The 20,372-nt window shown below is 46.1% G+C and overlaps 1 protein-coding gene across 4 annotated transcripts in view; it reads right to left on the minus strand.

The window, feature by feature from the left end:
- CACNA1B (calcium voltage-gated channel subunit alpha1 B) overlaps window positions 1-20,372 on the minus strand; it is a 306,930-nt gene that overhangs the window by 34,176 nt on the left and 252,382 nt on the right. For 2 of the 4 annotated variants that reach the window (XM_085320125.1, XM_085320127.1), the window contains 5 exons: window positions 16,109-16,114; window positions 10,553-10,669; window positions 6,688-6,753; window positions 5,883-5,974; window positions 3,017-3,167 (listed from right to left, as the gene is read on the minus strand). In XM_085320125.1, the coding sequence (XP_085176251.1) occupies window positions 3,017-3,167; window positions 5,883-5,974; window positions 6,688-6,753; window positions 10,553-10,669; window positions 16,109-16,114 (432 nt within the window). The remainder of the gene's footprint in view (window positions 1-3,016; window positions 3,168-5,882; window positions 5,975-6,687; window positions 6,754-10,552; window positions 10,670-16,108; window positions 16,115-20,372) is intronic. The other 2 variants (XM_085320126.1, XM_085320123.1) reach the window with 1 other exon arrangement.

Genomic DNA, 20,372 nt, shown 5'->3' on the forward strand with positions numbered 1-20,372 from the left:
CACATCAGCTGAAGAAACACACCTGGGGCACCTCATGGCCCTTGCTGTCCCACAAACAGAGCTGTGGATTCCCAGAGACCCTGTTGTCATCTCCTTTTCCCTTGCCCTCTGCAAGCTGATCCCCACTCTGCAGTGTGTGGCAGGTTGGCCAAAGCTCTTGGCCATGCACAGTTCGGTAGTGTTGCTGATCCCCTCTCGCTGGGATCAGCAAAATTAAACTGMATGTACATGTCTCCAACCGATCAGCATCTGCCAGTCATCAAAAGAAAAATAGACAGTTGAGTTTTGAGTTTGTGCAGTTTAGAAGAATTTATAGTCTGTTCAGTATGCCTGGGTGATCTGGAGGGCAAAGGGGGACTTTTCATTGCTGGACATGCAGTGGATGGCATTTGCTGTGACAAACAATTCCCTAGTATAGACAAACACAGTCTATAATGGATCTCCATATTCATACACAACCCAATGCTAATGAGGAACTTCTTAGACCTTTAGTCCATCCATTTTGCCGATGCAAAGAAATGTAACTGTCTTGATCTAACGGAAAACAGAGAACAGAACCCAGCTCTCCAATGTATCATCTTGCACTAGGGCCCTGGGGGTTTGGAAACCATCTAAGGGTAAGTCTTCTCCAGGCCACGCGATTTGATGCAAAGCTGAGAGCACATTAACTCTGCTAGCTCCTAGGCTGCAAAGATGACTTCTACCTCTGCAGCAATGTCCACGAATTCACTCCTGCTGCTGAGCRTAAGGGCTTGTCAACTCAAACGCACTGCTACACCAAACAGCTCTGCTGCATTTTGAGAACTAAGCTAGCACTTTCTGCCACCTTAGCTCCTGGATGCTGCCGAGGTCTCCATGTAACACAACCCGGACAAGCCCTTGGGGGGCTGTTTCCACGGCACCACGCAGCACAGACAGCTATGACCAAACCAGCTCTGAATCAGCTACTCAAGGACTGGAAGCGCCATCAGTGTGGCAGTGGTGCTCATCCGCGTGGGCCAGCCTGGGAGGTGGAGAGCTCCCAAGCTCGGCATCGCTCTGCTGAGACCCMAGCTAGCCCATGCAGAGCTAGCCCGGCTCCCTTGCCCTGGGCTGGGCACACGTACCTTTTCAGTCATGTTAAAGACACACAGGGCATTTATGAATACGCTAACGCACTAATGACTGATACAGCTGTTGTGTCTTCCCACGAGCAACGTTGCTGCTATTCCCCACGCAAYCTGGTATTCCCAGAGCACGAAGAGTTGCCAAGACTTTTGTGAATTTGGTCCTTGATCCAAAGCCCCTTTGCATTGCTCCCAGTTCCAGTGATGACTCTCTACAGTTTTCCCTTGCTTCTGTAAAACCATGCCTATATGTTTTAATTTCAATTTATATTTTTCAGCCAGGCAATTTACAGGAGGAAAATGATGTCAGGCTSGATATCCACAAAGGGCCAGAAACAACTAAATGTGTTATACACTTTTCCCCAAATCCATGGTGTAAGAACATCTCACAAACCATAAAAACTGGCCCTCCTGGCGAGGCTGTGGCCGCGTAATGATTCAATCGCTTGTGGGGAACCACRCGTTTTATTGCAATGAAGTGCTGAATGCATTTTAAGAAATGAGTTACAGCCCTGTCCTGTAACAGTCCAGCTGCTTGGCTTTCCGCCGCCTATTTTTGGAGCCYGGCCTCCCTCCTCCTGCTCTTAGCAGGGGCTCTCCCCTCGCTCTGCCAGCAAACGCAGGCTGCGGTTTCACTAGGTTTTCCGGGAGTGCTGACTCAGAGGCGAAGCTCACGCAAAGCTGTATTTTACACAGATGCGCTGCAGCCTCCAGCTCTGCTACTACATCTCAAGCAGGACAGCTGACGTGAGCCGGGAGGGGGGGAGTTCGCAGGGTTCTGTTTGCTTTTTTAAGGCAAAAGCTGTAGGAACAACCACACGCTTGAAAATAAGAAAGCAAATGTCTGGGGTTAGATTCAGGATTTATATAAGGAAATATTTTAGCTTCAAGTACGGAGCACTGAAGGAATCGGTAAATGGAGCAGTAACTTCTATGAGCTTTCAGGGCTTCTTGGTTTTTAATATATACAGAAGAAATAATCCACTGGATGTCAAAGAGGGAACAAGAGCTGGATAAATGATCTCCCTAGTGGCCATTCAAGTTTTTTTATCTATAGACAATATCAAACTGCCACAGGAATCTCTTTTTCCTGGTTGAAGGTTCCTAGCGATAGCAGGGATTAGTTACACACATCTTACATTTTAAAGCAAACGCATGGAACTGAATGTAGGCACGATCCCTTCCCTTTTGGTGCATTTCAGAGCTGTGATTTTTACCTCTTGACATTTAATTGATTCCCTTCCTCTGGTTCTCCATTCTGCTATGCCGGTGGTGCAGAAGAGAGACCCAGAGCAGAGAGCTTTTTATGCATGCAAGTGATTAGAAAAACACCAACATATATTAAAAGATTAAACCCAGCGCTGCATGATGGCCGCTGGCACGAATCAAGGACAACAACTCTGTGTGCTTTCATGTCTAGAGGTTTCCCTGACACCAAAGCAGAAGAAAATGAGCATTTCAACTGTTTGGAAAACACCGCAAAACAAAATCAAGCCATGAAATAAGTGTGATGCTCCCTAGTCGTCTTCTAGAAGCCCTTTGGAGCCAACGGCACCCTGGCCAGTCTCGCTCTGTCCTCCCCCGATCCCCTTCTTCAAAGGACCACGTTACAAATCAAGACAAAACAGATTAACGCTTAATTCCAAATATTAGACCSCCAGTGGGAAGGAAGATAAAACCCTTCCCTTTAAACTAATGACTAAATTAKCTCTTTGGGGATTAAAGGGATTTTATTTCCAGGATGATAAACGGTTTTTAGCGGAGCTGTCGTATAATGTCGCACAAATCACGACTGGAGAGAAAGGAGGAACGYGGGGACGGGGACGCGGGAGAGGCGCTGGGCGGAGGCGCAGGAGGAGGGTGCGGACGCCCRCACCCAGGGCGCCGCCGAGCCGCCGCGACCGACTTACCAGAAAGGAGCACAGGAAGATGAACGACACGAAGTAGAAATAGGCAAAATCRCTTCCGCATTCGTTTTTGGTGAGGCCAGAGAGCGGGTCGCAGGCTCGGTTGCTCAGACACGACAGCATGATCTCGTGCCAGGCTTCGCCGGTGGCGCTCCTGCGGGGGCGAGGGCAGCGGGTGAGCCTTCCCGCGGGACGCAGCCCGCGGCGCTTCAGGCCGGGGAACGGCGGGGGGCCCACCCCAGGGCCGCGCTCGGCGGCGAGGCCACGCGGCAGCCCCAGCTCCGGGCCCGCGCGGCAGCATCCCTCGAGCACCTCGTCCTGCAGAGAGCGTGGCCGTTCGCCACTCGCTATGACTGCTCTCCGGGCAAACTAACTGGGGGGGGAGGTTGTGTCCAGGAGGAAAGTCTGTATTTACACGAAGAGCCTGAATTGCCTTTGCCAGCCCGCTGGCGTGAGAAAGAAAGTAGGAAGAGCATTTCCCTGTCTCACAGGGAGGTAAAAGCAACCAAACAGGCTCAGCTAGGCTAAGCCTGATTGCTTTTCAGGAGAGTAAAACCARCCGATTTAGGTACATCAAGCACAAAGTGCACGGGTAAGCAAACACAGTTTTTAACTTTTCCTTTTGAGCACCTGACGTTTACATCCCGGAGCTGTCTGCAAACCTCTCTCGCCCTGCTCTCCCAGCAATTTCTGCACCGTGCTCATAGGGGCTTCCAGGGACTTCCTTTGACGAGAAAGCGCCACGAACAGCTCCAGGCTGACGCGGTGCTGATTACAGCCGTGCAAACCGGGTACGATGCTGTTCGTTCCGGTGTTGAGACACGGGCTCAGGGAAAACATCCATGATGTCACCCCGCATCCAAATGCTACAAATCCCCGTCAAGAGCAGTCTTGATGAAAGACCCAGGGCTGAGCCTTGGGCATAAACAGCCCTTATTTATCCCCAGAAAGGACAACATGGGCTGTCAAAAATTCGTACACAGGGCCTGCTCGTAAGCCTTCCTCCTGGTCTTTGAGATGACTTAGTGGTCAATGTAAACTGAAATAGCTTCCAGGCCACTCAAAATTACATGACGGACTCCCCCTCGGTGGCATTCAAGTCTTGACCCCATTCGTTTGATGGTGTAGAAACCCTCCTGCCCTTGCAGTGCTGCCAGCTCTGCCGCCTCGTGTCCCCGTGCGGCCGCGAGTGAGGGCTGGAGCCAGTCTGGAAGGAGACCAAGAGGTCCAGACACAAGCCTGAATAATTATCTGGTTTTATTAAATTTCTGAGTTTAGATTCAACTGATTATTCTGAGCTTGAGCGGGCTAATTTAGTTTCCATCTGGCTTCACAGAAACTATGTGAACCATATCCCAAGTAAGATATCCAGTTACAAGCATCACATAGTCCGCGTGAAGTTTCACTCACCGGGCAGAGCTGCAATGCGGCCGCCAGACACTCGGGGAGGCAGTAGCCATTAACTGTTGTGAGTCCATACCCCAGAGCACACACTGAGATAAGTGAAATCTTCCCCAAAGCGCCCCAATTTGGAGAACGATCTGTACTTCATTTTGCTAAAATTGATGTGTGAAGTGTTAACTTGCAGGTAATGCAAAAATAACCAATTAAAGGAATTCTCACTTTAAAAAAATATGTAAGCTTCAAGACTGGAAGGACATTAATCAGTGTGTGCACTGACAGCAGGACTCTTACCAGGGCTCGTGAGAAACAGGACTTTAAAGGACCTCAGTAGAGAGGTCCTACAGATAGAGTATATCTCCACYCCTGTCCCAAGCAGGGCCAGCTCTACCTGTGTCACTCATACAAATCTTTGCTAAACTTGGTATTACAGAGCTCCAAAAATACATTGCTTCCATACCATTTTAACAGGAAAAGTTTGCAGAAAGAGGTAATAGCTTTTTATCTGACCAGCTGACACAGCCGAAGAAAGATTTTTCAGCTCACAAGCYGTTACATGTATTTCAAATAGAAGCAACAAATTTCAGCTTAAACATGGGCTGGGAATACTACTTGAGGCCACACGTGAGGTGGTGGTGCTGGCTGCTAGGGATCCCATCGCTGCTCTGGGCTGCTGGGTCCTGCACCCTCCCTGCAGACAAYCAACCCTTCAGCACAGCCAGCCAATCTAACAACTGAGACAGGTGGAAAATTCCACCACTAGCTTGTTCCCAGAAGGCTTTTCTTCAACCCAGATCCATCTCATGATCTGGTTCACAATGCTGACCCCACCAGTTTCGTCATTGGGGAATGGGAACATGAGGGAAGGAAGGCAGGACCTCCAGCCAGGAGTGCTGCCAAAGGCAGCCTTGATGTATGCCAGATCTAGGCTTAAACACTCTCATCAGCCTGAAGATGGTTGGCACCTGCAAAAGGAGGGGACAGAGGCTCTGAGCTCATACGCTTCTGAAGAGGGTCAGAGGTGAGGTTGTGATTGGGGGGTGTCTGATTGCTGTGAATCTGAATTCACCAACCTGCCACTGAAGTTATTTTTCGGGTTCCCCTTGATGATCATGCCTGGCCTGATGAATTAGATGAAATTGCTGTTATGTGAAAAATGCTCTCCTAGGAGAAACCRGGGAGGTTCTAACTTCCACTGAACATCTACCTGAGTTTATGTGGAGTGTCACAGCACTGTGTTTCGCTTCACAGAGATGTCTGCGCACTGAATCAGCTCTGTCATGTTCTGAGATGTGCTAGGGAAACCCTTAATGACCACGAACAGGAAGCAGGAATGGCTGTGTTACTCCAGCTGCCTTATTTAGAGGATACYTGCACTTCAATCTCAGCAGTTAAAATGGCATATGGGAACACAAAGATTTATTTATTATTTGCATGCAAGTCTTCTGGTGTTCTATACTCGAATTACCTGAACAGAAGCATCAAGGCTTGAAGGAAGGTACGGAAATTATTGTGCCGATTAATGGAAGTTTCATCATCTAGTGCAATGTTTCCAAATACCTGTGACAGAAAGTAAAAGCAACTCAGGCCAAGTGCATCCTCATGTGAACCCTCATGAAAGTCATCARTAAAGGTAGATAAGTGCATTTGGAAGAAAAGGCAGTAATACAGTTTGTCCTGATTCAATCGATCTGAAAAAATAGAATAATTTCTGCRCTGAAGAGGAAGATAAAAAATGTGTTGAGGAGAAGATCAAATGGGGAAAAAAACAGGTTAATATGCATCATCTTCACGCAGATCCCTTCCAATGCCACAGGGTCCAAATGCAGGTCCAGCATAGGCCACAAAAATTTTCGCATTTCTTTTTGGAAAAGTGCCGTGTGTGAACAGCTGTCTGCTACCAGCCCTTTCCCACACTCTTACCCCACAGAACTGTATGCGGCCTGCCCACAGGGAGGAATGTGTGCCCAAGCACGTGGCTGCTGCCCCGCAGCTTCCTAACCCGTGGCAGCTGGTTTGCCTGTTCATGCTCTCGTAATGTGCAGCCAGGAATATTTGTCTGTGCTGGAGTCATGTTCAACACAACATCTGGTAGTAAGGGTAGAAAAAGTGGCTTTCTTTGCATTTTTAGTTCACCTGGCACCAGACAAGAACTTTTTGCCTTATCTTTAGGCAGGTATTRAGCCTGCTGCAGAGGCAGTAGCCCGTTTGCATCCAGAACCGGCAGAACAAAACCAAGCTACTTGCGGTCAGTATTAAAAGTGAAGTTTTACCTGCATGCCAATAATGGCATAGATGAAGAAGAGCATTGCAATGAGAAGACACACATAAGGCAAAGCCTGTGGAAAATGAGAAGGCAGAATTAACAACAGGAAACGTATACATCAACTGGTACTATTCAGCTCCGGGGCTACATAACATTTCTTTACATCGCTTGTCCTTTGGATGAAGGAGCTAAGAAGAGACGAGCAATTCTGGCAAGGGTGAACTTCAGAACATAAATCTCTGGAACCAGCTATTCATCGATTACAAATCAATTTGGATGTTCTCCAAGACCTCTCTCTATATACATCCTTGCAAACAGATAAGTAGTAACCAGAGAAAACACAATAATAAACTTCATGGCAAGGACCAAAGCCAGTGACAGGCACTGACACTTCCTATACATAATTACGCAGAGATAAACATTAATCTCTAAAGTTCCTGTTGTACATTCAGTAAGAGAAAAAAAAATATCCAAGAAGCAACAAGTTTTGGCTCTGAAATAGGTATGGATTGCACTCTCCAGAGGACAAAAACTTGAGTTTTAGTGAGAAAATCAATGAGGGCTACAATATAATTATGTTGGCCAAGCTGGGAGCAATAACTACTTTCACTCCAGCTGAATGAAGTAGTAGTTAACGACTCTTTGTTTAGTAATAGCTGAAAAAATGAGAAGTTGCTGCCTTAGGATTAGACCCTTGTCCAGGGCAAGAGTCATGCCATGCAGTTCAGTCCTCCAGCCCCTCTGAGAGCCCAGTAAGAAACACAAGGCAAAGGACCGWTTCAGTTTCTGCTGAGCATCTTTGCATGAGGGACAAAGAACAGCAGTTCAGAAAGGGGTGGAAAAGGAGGCCAAGGAACTCCACACATGGCCAGGGAGCTGGTCTAGCTGTGCATCAGGGGCTGGCGCTTTGCACTGAATGCCTCAGAAATAACCAGGATTACACTGAAGAGGGCTCTGACTGCAGTAGCAGTCAGGAAACACAAACTCATGTAGGTAGTCAGGCTAGGTGGAATAACCGGCCTCACCTAGCTCAAGGATAGGCTCGTCACTGACGTGGCAACTCTGGAGTGTGTGACAGAGCACAGGCAGATCCTCGAGCCAGCAGACGCCGGTGAGATGTCTGTGCAGCCTGGTTGAGCACTGTCATGCTGACACTTTGGTCCTGGAGCTCTACAGCCACATGAGCTGTATCACAACCCAAACTGACCTAGGCACCTGATCTGTGCTCCCTGCCCTGGTCCTGAGTCAGTGTAGGGGAGAGATGGCCAGTTTGTCTTCCCCTGCTTTGATCCTCATGCACTGGGGGCAGAGGACAGCTGTAGCTCAGGTCAAGTACAGTTTTTGAGTGCAGGGCACTTCTCAAACATCTCTGGAACGGTGTACTTTGGTTTGCATCATTACAAATATATTCATGATCTGGCAGCTGCCCAAATCTCTTAGAAACCAAGGCATAGGCCTTGGATGAACCCTCTCTCAAAATCCAGCCAGTCCAAGGACACAGAACTAGCCTCTCTTGAGTGGGAACACCTCATATCTCCAGACTCATGTCTCAGCTGCCAATAAAGACTCACTTGGCTGCAGTATTCCTGGTTAGTTTTAAGATAAGAAAAGCAGCAAAGACAGCTCCCTCGATCCTTTAGGAAAATGCTGCCTAATGAATTTCATGGTATGTATGTCCTCTAAGGCAAAGCAAGCCCCAGAATCACTGTCCTTTTCCACAAGCTGTTTGACGGCTAGGTGAAAGCATAATGCAAAATTTGGATGTGAGAACACCAGCTGCCAACCCAATGTTGCTCAAAGAGTCTGCAGATACAGTGTACATAGAACCACCTCCCTGATGGTGCCTGTTAGAAGCCACCAAGGATGCCTATGATTCTCTCTCCAAATCACTTGTTCAAAGAAGCAATCACTACGTTCCCATTTCCACCCTCTAAAAACTTTTTGCCTCTCTAGACTAAGATACCTGGTATAAACTACCCTCTCCRGCAGCTCCGCCTCAGCAATAGCTGTGCTCACTCAGCATTGTACCTGAGCTGCCTGTCCCAGATGCTTTCAGAGTGGGCATGTGTCTGTCCAGCGCTCCCAGGCCAGCGTGGACAGAGCTGCCTAGCATGTCTCTCAACTGTGGAACAGAAACACCTCTTGTCTCCTAAAATGTTTTTGCCATTTTTGGAGAAAGTACTCTTTCCTGCAGTGTTACCACCTAAAATAACCTCTCTGCATCATTTTGACTCAGACTCCACGCTGTATCTCAAACTGCAGCTGGAACAAAAGAAAATAGTTACACTGTACCCAGACACTTTCTGTGCATTATTAAATATGAATTGCCTTAGTAAGGCAGTCCAGAAAGCACCATGCAAGATACCCTGATGTTACACTGATCTGCAGTCAAGCTGTGCCAGATCTCGCGACAGCACCAGAGCATATGCTATCACCCAGAGACCTAGGTGGCAGATTGAAGAGTTCAACCCAGGAGAAGGCAAGATGCATTACCAAGACTGACATATGGCTCCCAGATCCCCAGAGCCACCCACCATATGCATGGGCAGAGCTCAGGAGCATGGCACACTGCCAGCAAGAAGTTAGCTCCCACGGCTGTGAGCTAGCAAGCAGAGCCGTCTTCAGCAGCTCCTTGACCTTGTTGTGCTTTGCTTTCCCAAATCATTCTACTTATTCTGCAAAAATCTTTCTACTGCAAGATTTCTGGAGGCTAGGGTGATTGAATGCCTGCTGGGACAGGGATCACATGTAATTACCTTAGAGGAGTGGGACTGGGCTTCTGTGCCCTAAGGTTGCACAGTGAAAAAATAATAGTGTATTAGAGCTCAACATGAATGCTACAGAAAGTATGATTTCAGATTAAATGCTCTCTTTTCTGCACTGTAGAACTTGACTGTACCCTAAAAACAGCATTAAAACACAACAAGCTGTGGAAATGGCTGCAAACCAGTTGACAGCTGTTAAAAATGACCAGCTTTAGGGCACACAGATCCTATTCAGATCTGCCATGCAAGCAGCAAACCCAAAGCTAACCTTGGGCTGAGAACCGGGGTGCTGCAAGGCTGCTGTCTGACAACACGAGGTGGTGGCATTCAGCCCAGAAGTGCTGCCCCCAGCCGCCACAGCTGGGCAGCCCCTGCACCGGCCAGGCCAGCCACAGAGGCGGGCTGACACGCGGCGTCGAGAGGGCGAGCGGGGAACCAGAGGAGGCAGCTGTCTTGCCTTTAAAAAACAAAGTCCTGTTTGTAATCCTCCCCAACATCAAAACAGACCCTCACGTTATACAACTTCACATTTTATATTACCAAAAGGCAATGATTTTGGTTTTGCCTCTTTTAATTCTGGCAAGCCTGACACACATGAGCAAATTATTCTGGYTTAACAAGTTACCCCCCCCCTCCACTAAAGGAAGGCAATTGGCTATCTCTTAATCTGCACAAATAGGAGGTAAGATAAATTCATTTAACCCTCAGTGAAAGAGAGCTAACTTTGCATTTGCTGCAGGCAAAGAGCGGGCATGAAGGCACTTACTAGCTGTATCATCGTTTCCTCACTCTAATGCCTGACTCTCAAGACTTTGCCATTGAGATTTTTGTAGCAGTTAAGACGGGAACCTGAGCTTAGCCCTCTTGTCCTGACCGTGTGGGCAGCTAAAACTGGCTCTCAGACTGATCTTCCGAAAGCTCAGCACCTGTAGCGCTCGCTGGATGCTCCGTGCAAACCAGTTAGTTAACCTTTCTGCAAAATGAGCATTACCGCAGTTCCCTCGTAGAGACGGAGAGAAGCTCTCTGCTACTCTACAGGAGATGCTAGAGAAGCGCAAAGCGTTATTTCCCCTCCATCTCTCCTCCCACCAGCCTGCTGCCACTCACCTTAAAAGACTGCACAAACGTCCAGAGTAAGATGCGGATAGTGTAACCCTGGCGAAGGAGCTTGATAAGCCTCGCTGCCCTGAAGAGCCGCAGGAAGCTGAGGTTGATGAAGTTGTCCTGCGGAAAGTAAAGGTTTTGTGTCCTTCAGAAATTAACGCGATTAGAAACCACAGCCCGCAAAAAAGAAATTAAAATTACCAGCTTCACGATCTAAGCAGCAAATCGGCCACCAGAAAACCTTCCAAAAGAAACATTCGTCAGTGCAGATCACTCCACATGCAGCAAGTATGAGAAAATCCCTCTCCACAAGAGCCCTCCCCTCTACTACTGGGTCAATAGTAAAAAAGGAAATAGCCCTTTCACGCTGTCCATGGAGTCCTTGTTTTCTTGGAGTAAGGCAGATTTTCTCCCTCTAGTGAACTGGGGAGAGGTAATGCTGCCATATCATCATTTCATAAAAAATAAGATTGTTTTGAAGTCTTGGTCAGTTTGCTTTGTACAATGAATTGAAGTTGAGCCAAGACAGTTGTAACGGACTCTAACATAACAAAGAAAGACGTTGTCCAGTGAACATTAAAACATCCTTAATAGAATAAGGATGTTTTCTAACCTGGTGGTTTTAAGTATTTACACTACACATGACTGGACAGGCTCATCAAGGAGAAATGGCACTAGTAAGACTGTCTGAAAGCTGGATCACTGGTAGTAAATTAATTGGGGAAGGTTAAGTGTTCAACAGCAGGATGATGCCTTAGGAACCTGCTGATTTTTTATTAYTGTTATATATGTCATTGCAGGTGGATCAAAGAAATGCTGGAGACGGATTGTGATTTTCATTTGCTTTGTGTGATTCYTTCTCCCACATCCCATTTTTTCTGTTCTTAATGGAAAAAAGATTGCTTGCCCCAATGAGCTAATCTAGAGAGGGTTCTTTCCAAAACAAAACATGCAAAAGCCAGATCCCTCTTGCCCTCCTACTTAGAGGAGATTTAAAATATCCTCCCTTTCTGTACTGATTCCAATTCACTCAGGTGTGAAGCTCTGATCACAGCCACTTATTTGACTGAATTAGCTGAAGAAAGAAWATATCCCACTTTAAACTATCAAGCAGCAGAAGGGAAAATACAGCCATGAAGAGCACTTGCTGGTAAAGATGAGCAAAAATAGTTTTTCCCTTGTGTTATTTTACCAGAAGATGCCCAATCATATCAAACTGACCCACGCTTCTTGCTCATTTGGCTACAGAGCCCATGCTGAGTTTTGGGGGGCTTGTTGGATCTATTTATTTATTTAAATGCCAGCTTAGATTTTGGGCCATTAGCATTGCATTCCACCAATCCCATCAAAGAGTTCAAGAAATCAATCTCAGGCATGCACTCGGTTTCTCTCATGTTAAAAATGCAAGCAGCTCAGAGTTAGGCACAGACTGTATATCAGACTCAGTCCTCAAATAAAGAGAAAAGAGAAAAGCACAGATATGTTCCATGAAAGAGCAGACAACATTGAGCTCATTCAAGTCAGCAACAGAAAGCAGCGCTAGCAGGCAAAACACGAGCAAGGATTCCCCTGGGTTGTTCAAGGTCAGTAAAATGAGTGCTAAAAATTCAATGTCTGTCTCTTTGCATCAGCTTTTGTTTTTTGTATAGGTTACCGTCCCTTCACCAAATACGAGTTGAACTCACCTTAGGAGGTAAGGGCTGGGTAAGAAGTGTATGTTGGGGGGTAGGGAGCTGTCAGACTCTGACTGCACTTAGGTGATGAGGGTAACTCCGATAACCTGGTCCCTAGCTTGTCTGCCCCATGCCCCTGCTCTGGCTATGGTGCAGTCTCAGGTTGATATCAAGCTTTAACCCAGAGCCTGCTCCAGTCCTGGACAGGTTCTCCACCAGAAGGAACGGCAGCAGGCCTTATGGAGCACAAAACATCCACAGCAACCAGGCCTGCAAGTCCAACARATTGTTACCTTCAGGGCGACGGTGGAGCCAAATCCTTCCCGTGCACGAGGCTGGCGTGTTCCACGGGGCGCTGCTGGGTGCACGGCAGCATCAGCACAGGCAGCCTGTCTTGCTGCCCTCCTCCCGTGTTATTACAGATAAACGCCAAAAACACTATTTTGCTCAGGCTTTAGCATAGTCTTATAATCACAGCTGACATGACGTTTAACATGTTTTGGTCTATGCTAACTGCAAAGTCGCACTTAACGTAGGCTATCCCCGTACAAAGTGAGACTTTATATAGGAGAGCCTGTATATTTAGAATATGAAGCTGGAGGCTTCAAAACTGTCTATGCAGTAATGTCTTCTGCTCCCCCACTACTTGGGATTTGGAGGGATCAACAGTTCAGGGTTTGTTTTTTTTTTTTTTTTTTTTTTTCCAACCTCAAACTCTTCCTTTTTGACTCATGCACTGCCATTTTCTAAAAATGCAGTGACAACATCAGCTCCACGGGGAATCACCAGCAACCCAGGAAAATCCCACTTCATCAACATCTACAGAACTTCCGAAGGACTGTTCTCTGCGCTATTCGTAGGAAGGCCAAATTACACACGCCACAGTGATGCATGAAAGGGCTCCGCGTGTGTAACCTTCAGCACAGCGCGTAGAAAACCCGTCCTTCAAMAACTAAACTGTCCAGGCAGGTATTAGAATTGCATGCAATTAAAGGGGAAACTCCACATTGCGATATTTCTTGTGTACAGTGGTGTTTTGCATCAGCTTTCCTTCTACTTGGCTATCTCTGTAACATGTGACACACAAATGATCACGTTATGGATTATCAAGCTCGTTCTCTCTGAGGTTTTATTTGTTTTTCTGTTGCACAGTTGCTAAGGGCTGACCRATTCTCAGAAGAGGCAACGCTGCTTTCTGGTTGTATGATCCGCTCAAGGACTAGCAGGACCAACTGGGGCTGAAAGATGTTTCCARCTCAGGTGTCTGTGCATGACCTGGCAAAGTCATCACATCCCACGACAGGAGGAGAGTGACAGAAGCTCCCCTGTGCAAAACGTCCCAGCAGCTTGCTGCAGAGGAAGAGAGGAGAGGGAAACAAGGAGCAGAGACATCCAAGATGAAGAACTGGCCTCTCTTGCTGCAAAGACATGAGCAGCCTGGGKTTTTTTTGCCCTTTCTTAGGCTAATTTCCATAGTGAAAAAGAAGAACAGCCATGATGAATATGGCACAGGGCTGTTACCTCAATCCTTTGATATCTCCAGCCTCTGAATAGTTTCACTCCTGCCTTTACTCCCTGACGTGGGAGCTGTGCACTCTCTTGACAGGAATGTGGAGTCTTCTGTGTCCTGCACATCAGCAGCAGCATGTCCAGCTCAGGGGGTTTAGAGTGTTTTAGATTTTTAAACGTGAAATGGGAATTTGAATTTTTCATGCCGCAGCTGGAGGTGCTCTGCAGGATTTGGTGAAGGAGGTTACATTGCACTCCCATAAAATAAGCTCACCACAACTTAGGCTGCTCACTCCTTTTTGCAGCCCAGTGGCAGAATAAATAAGAAAAATAAAAGGAAAGGGCTTGGAACTTCAGATTTTTCACTGTTTTCAAACTCTCCCAAGTTGCTCACCCAAAGTCGCTCGCCCAAAGTCGCAGAGCTGTGAGAGGAGGAGTCTGGCCAAGCCAAAAAGCCAGTTCTCTACAGCTAGAAAATAACAAGAACTGATCTACATTGCTAAGAAACTACCATCGAGGAAACTGTCTTTAAGCACATGAAAGATCCCTAATGAGTAGTTCTTGTTTCCATGCAAATGTTTTTAACATTACCAGTACCCACAAAGAGCTCCTGAATCTTGCATAGGATCTTGGCTTCCTTTGAAGCTCAGAGAAAAGTCTTGCTCATTTTAAGAGACTGACAATTTTTGCCACAGTCTCAGTGTCGTGGGGACTCTGCTGTTACAGGCACACTGCATCCTTTTGCCCTCAGCTGGGAATGCTGGAAAGATGATTTTATAAACACGTGATGTCCAAATCTCTCTTCTTTCTCGACTACCTTTCAACTTATGTGTTCCTGCCGTAGCCATGGTAGGCACCCATTGCAAGCAGCGGGGGGAGAAAGACAGCTCCAGAGGGCAACATGGTGCTCCAGAGGCCCGATTTTAGCTTGGACGCATCTTGGACTCCATGTGATGGACGGAGCCTGGGCCTGGATGCACGACCAAAGAGACTGTTTGCAGGATCAACAGATACGCCTTCAAGCTGCAATATGGACACCAACAAGGCCAAAATTTTGACAGATAGAGATAAGCTGATTTTTTTCCAGTATATATCAGGTGCACAGCTGATGCTTAGAGCATTTACCTGGACTGTTTGGACCCAGGGCACACCAAGCCGAATCGTACAACAACCTCCTCAGCACTTCTACACATCCGTAATGTTGCAGGGTCTGTAAAGCAGGTGCAGGATCCCTTTCTCAGACTGTACTTTGAGAATTTTAACTTTTAAACCATCTTTTTCTTCTCTGTCCCCTCCTAGCGGAAAATTTCCTTACGTGGCCWTTAAGCAAACACGGTGATATGTATTTGCAACCTGTCAGGAAGACTAACACTGATTCGCTCTCTGACGAAACAGCAACTGTGCAACAGAAAGTCCAAGTGCTAAGTCAACACATATCCAAGGGGTGCTGCCAGGTGACCAACCATATATTTTTAATAAATTTTATCATCTYATCTGTGTTATTAACTATATTCAGGATAATTAAGAATGTCAGAATTTAGTTCTTGATTGTATTTTTCCTTATTAGCCCTCTTTTGTTAAATTTATGATTTTCAGAGACAAATACTAGTATTTCCAAAGACATATTCTGAAGTAGGCATTACGTTAGCATCGCAGCACCTTTCAACCCTATTCATAACGTGGTTTATATATTTTACTTGACATGCTTGCTTTTGCATCCAGGGACTCTCTGTGTCCACTGCGGTGACAAAATACTTAGATACACAAAGAGTTTTCAAAGTCGAATAAAATCACTTTCCTCTGACTGTTCTTTTAATTTGAGGGAAGCAAGTCTGTAACCACTTCAACAGTATTTTTGCCTTACAATACAGTGTAAACCATGGGCTTAAAATACCTGTAAGACAGTCCTCTTAAATGAACTGCTTCCCTCTGCAGAAAGCTCAACACATCTCATCATAAAAAAAAAAAAAAAACAAAAACAAAAATGGTTTCTTAGAACTGGATTTGGTACCTCCACTTACAAAATGAAGGGTTTCCCAGCCAGCCAATCTTCTCTACTCCAGGTCATCCAGAAGCATCCTTCCCTCCTATTCTCATTCAATTTTCCACCAAAATAAAGCAAGTGTCAGTCTCCCCTTTATCATAGTCAGGTGTAACAAGCAGCGGAGAACAGGCTATTGGTAACTGCATTTGCCTCACGTCACCAATTAGCCAAGGGGAAGAAGATGCAGAACAGAAGCCAGTTTTGAGGCACGCTGCAGTGAGGCTTTTTCACCAGTGCAATCGGAAATCTCATCAAAACGAATTAAATTAAAGAAAAACGAGAGAAAATAAAAGCAGAGAATTTAAATAATTGTTTAAATTCAATGAAACCAACCGTGTCCTATATGTGATGTTTTCATGGATGGATATTTGCAAGATTATTTACAAATTTATTTTTTTGAGCAGCAGGTGCACAACATACAGACGGAGACATGGTTTTCGCATTGTATGTTGATTGGATGGCGTGATTCAGCAGGTAGATAAGGAAAATAAAGAACAAAACAGGAAACAAAAGAGAAAATGAGTAATCAGGACAAGCAAAAAAGGAAACTCTGAAAATTTCACTGGAAAAAAAACTGTTGGGCTTTTGGGTGTGTTATTTTATGATACTTATATAAACTAAAAAATGCTTCAAACCAAAACAGATTTTGAAATCCTAAAGGTAACACAGACAGTGCACTTGTCATTTGCATTTCATTTTGTAATGCAAATTGGGAGACAATYCACAAACACTTCTCAGTATGTTTTTTTGTATTTCCAGGCATAAAAATAGATGTCAGTTTGCCATGTACTCGTCCATGGGCACACAGCCGTGTCCATGAAGACTCTCTCTCCTTAATGCCACCTGTTTTACTTTAGTTACTTTAAAAGGTAAAAAACTGACATACATGTTTTTGCCTAAGGAAATAAAAAAATATATATATTCCACTGCATTCACAAAGTAAATTACATATGACATGACTATAAAACTAAAATAAATCAATTAATCAACACATTTCTTCTCCTTTTATCTTTACTCTTCAGTGAGTTAAAAGTACTGATGCAGTAAGGCTGGTGGAAGCTGAGTCTCTCAAGGTAAGGCTGCCCAGGTGAGCAAATTTATTTAGCTTGGAGACCACTTATCATTGGAAAGCCATAGATTAGCAATGCAGGAAACCAGTACTCCTGCAAATATTTGCTAGCYTGATCTCAGAATCATACACAGGAAGTATCCCATCTCACACACGGAGTAGGAGGGCTTCCCATTTTGGTCTGGGGACRTATGCACACTAATGGTGCACAGTTAGCAACGTCATGACCGTCACCTAGGCCTCTCTGTGCGCCCGAGAAACCTGTAAGGACGCAACAGATGGGTAATAACTTAGAGTTGGACATGCAGGGAAGGACTGATCAGGGCTGGCACCCAATATCTGCACTGCTGCTCATCAGTGGAGGAGAGCTGGAAATCAGAGGGAGGCAAAAGGAAAAGAGGGTGTCCTCCACCAGGGACAGAGCTCTGGGCGGGGGAGGGAGAGCAAGGACCTGTTCTCCTCTTTGGTTAGCATCAGCGCTGTAACGCAGTGGCCCTGATGTCACAGGGCAGACAGCTGCCGGACCCCAGATCGTGCACAGAGCCAAAACGCTCAAGTGAGGATAAGCGTTAGCTACGGCATTTTGTGCTGAGTGGACGTTCATCCCAGTCCTTAGTCACTGCTCCCCCTTACCTGCAAACGTAAAGGGCAAAGAGTGGCTGGGCAGAACCAGCCGGTCGGCATAACGAAGATGCAAGACCGTATGCCTGGCGTGTGCCTCGTAAAGGAGGCACCCCCTCTCCGCTCCCCCGGCAGACTCCACCGCGGCGCTCTGTGGAACACGTGCTGCGGCAGACAGCACAACCACTACCATGGGATGAGGTTTTTCAGGACTCCCTGCCTTTTTGCACATTTTCTAATCAGTTCGAATTTCCAGAAGTATATAAGCAACTTGGGTGCGATTGCAATCCAGGATTTTATAATACAAAGACRGTTGAAAGCGTTACCCTCCCAGGGTATACGCATACCATTGCACATTCCAGACAGGAAAACAGTTCTGGTGTTTTCCATGCAGGTTTGCGACCTTTCAGGTTTCCCTTGCAGCTCTGTGGGCAGGCATAGCACATGCTACAACATATTGTGGAATAATCAAAACGGGACCAGAGCACAGTTCTGGATCCCTCTCCCGGTTTTCTAGCGCAAATGCCATAGACTCTCCTCTGGACTGGAAGGGGAAGAGGCTTGCAGCACTGCTGGGATCCTGGTATAAACCTAGTACAAGCCACTAGATGAAGCAAAATGAACTGCTCTGTGAATGACATACCGCAGTTATTTGCTATCATTAAAAGTGATGTTATAAATGTAACTTATGGGACACTGTTGCAAACTATCGCTTTTGKAATTACACATGATTCTGTGAGTACTTCTTTTTGTACACCAGCAGCTACAAAGCTATCCAGCAACGAGCGTGCTGCCACAGATGGATGCAACAGATGCACTAGGGAGAGATCAGAGTAAAACTAAATAGAAGTAGTTTTGAAAAAGAAGTCTAGTAAGAAGGCATCAGGGACCACTGGGCCTGTCCTGAAGGGACACGTGCAGAAYGGAGACATGGTCTGTATACAAATGCTGCATAAGACTGAGGGCGAGCAGAGATCAAACAGGTCTATTGATTGAAAGACAGGAACAAGAGGCAAGGGTGGCAGTGGCAGACATATGAGTTATTAAAGAAATGTTCATCCGAGCAGCTTTGTAATGTGATGTGCTGCTGGAGATGCTGCAGAAYGACTGAACTATTTCGTTAGTCAGTCCTCTTTAAGGTTCGGCTTAATGGATCTAATCACTCATACACCAAAAAGCCTCTCAATTACCACCTGGGAGGATAAGAGAAAGGTGTAAAGATGCTTGGAAGTTTGACCCTCTCGGATTTTGCTGCGTTTTTAGAGGTTTTTTCATGCTACTCCAAAGGCATCCCCAAAGAGACATTCTACTGTCTTTAATGGCGGAGCCCGAAGAAATGATTACAACGTGAAAGGAAGGCGCAGGCAGTCCCAGCAGCCTCAAGATCACTCCGTCAGTACATCCAGGCTCCCACAGGCCACAAGTCCCTAGTGGGGTTGTCTAAGAACACGGTCATTCTCCAGGCCAAAAACARGGAGTGGACAAAGAAGCTCTTGCAGCACGGAGTCGCTCTTGTCCCTAAAACACCAGCAGTGGCATCAGCAGGCAGCTGCTGCTCCYGAAAGGCTGGGGATGTGTGTCCAGAGCCCCAGACACGCTGCGGCTTTGTGTYTGTTAAACTCTGGTGCACCAGCCCAAGCCAGCCAGCCCGTAGCTGACTGTCTACGTACCTGAGAACCTCGCTAACACTGGGTCATCATCTACAGAAAAGGGAGGGAGCTCTAACAGCCTACTAACTGAGAACTGAGCACTACCTGCTGAGCAGATAGCAGGCAAAAGCGATGGCTACTAGCTGCTGCTTTATGCTTGCAAAATACCTGCACAAAGAATGATGTTAATAAAAAAAATGTGCGGGTTTGACATTACAAATGAGACACCTCCCTGAAGGAGACACACTGCAGGTTCCCTTAATGCCTGCAAGTTTATGGTGCAGCTTCCTTCTGGACGAAGGAGAAGGTGGAAGAGAAGCATCAGTCTCTGTGTTTGTAGCCGACTTTCAAACATTTTCACCAATTTTCAAACCATGGCAAAGGTTTGGGTGCCTCAGTCGAACGAGAAAGCATGTCCCACAACAGAGGGACCAAGATGTGAGTATTCAGTACCTGTGTTCCAGTGTTGTGTTTAATCTGAGAGACTTTACCTTGGTTGCAAGCTATGCATTAATAGGAAATGGTAATCCAAAGTCTATGAGCCAGGATTCACCAGCTGTTAAAAGAACACCATTTGTGCAGGGAGTAAAAGCTTTTCTAGTGTGTGTGTGTTTTTATTTTTTTTAAACCAAGGATGTTGCATAATAAGATATTTTGTTAGAAACAGTAATAYGCTCTTCATCACCAGCTGAACATCCTGTAAAGAAGTCTAGGGAACATCATCTTTTAGTGTAAAAGGGAACAGTCTGAGTTCTCAGCACACACAAAAGAGCTCTATAAATAAATCCAAGGGACTGAGAAGAAAAAGTTACACTAAAGTTAAAATTACACACAGATACAGCATCATCAGATAACCAGGCATTGGGAGAGGAGAGGAGCAAATTTATTAATTGGATAATATCAGGCTGCCAAGTCTCRAGTCAATCATTTGCCGCCTTTATGGAAAAGTCCTCTAGAATTTAATGGTGAGTTTGCACACAGTTAATGTAACCTCCAAATTCATTAGCAGGGATACAGCAGGCATATTAGGGCTGGACAGTGTATCCTTCGGCAAGGTTGTCTGTTCTTTTGTGCAGATAACAGAGAGGTACTGTGATCCCCCACTCCAGAGTGTGCATACTGATGACCTCTGGTCACAACTATCGTTCCCCTCATCTCCCCTCTTTACACTCCTCTTCTCACATTCACTCTCTATCCCATAATCAAGACAGGCTATGAGCTCCGAGGGACAGAGATGATACTTTTGCATGTGCTCTGC

This window comes from Rhea americana, unplaced genomic scaffold (assembly GCF_003343005.1).
Source record: "Rhea americana isolate MKP2758 unplaced genomic scaffold, rheAme1 scaffold_61, whole genome shotgun sequence".
Taxonomy (NCBI): domain Eukaryota; kingdom Metazoa; phylum Chordata; class Aves; order Rheiformes; family Rheidae; genus Rhea; species Rhea americana.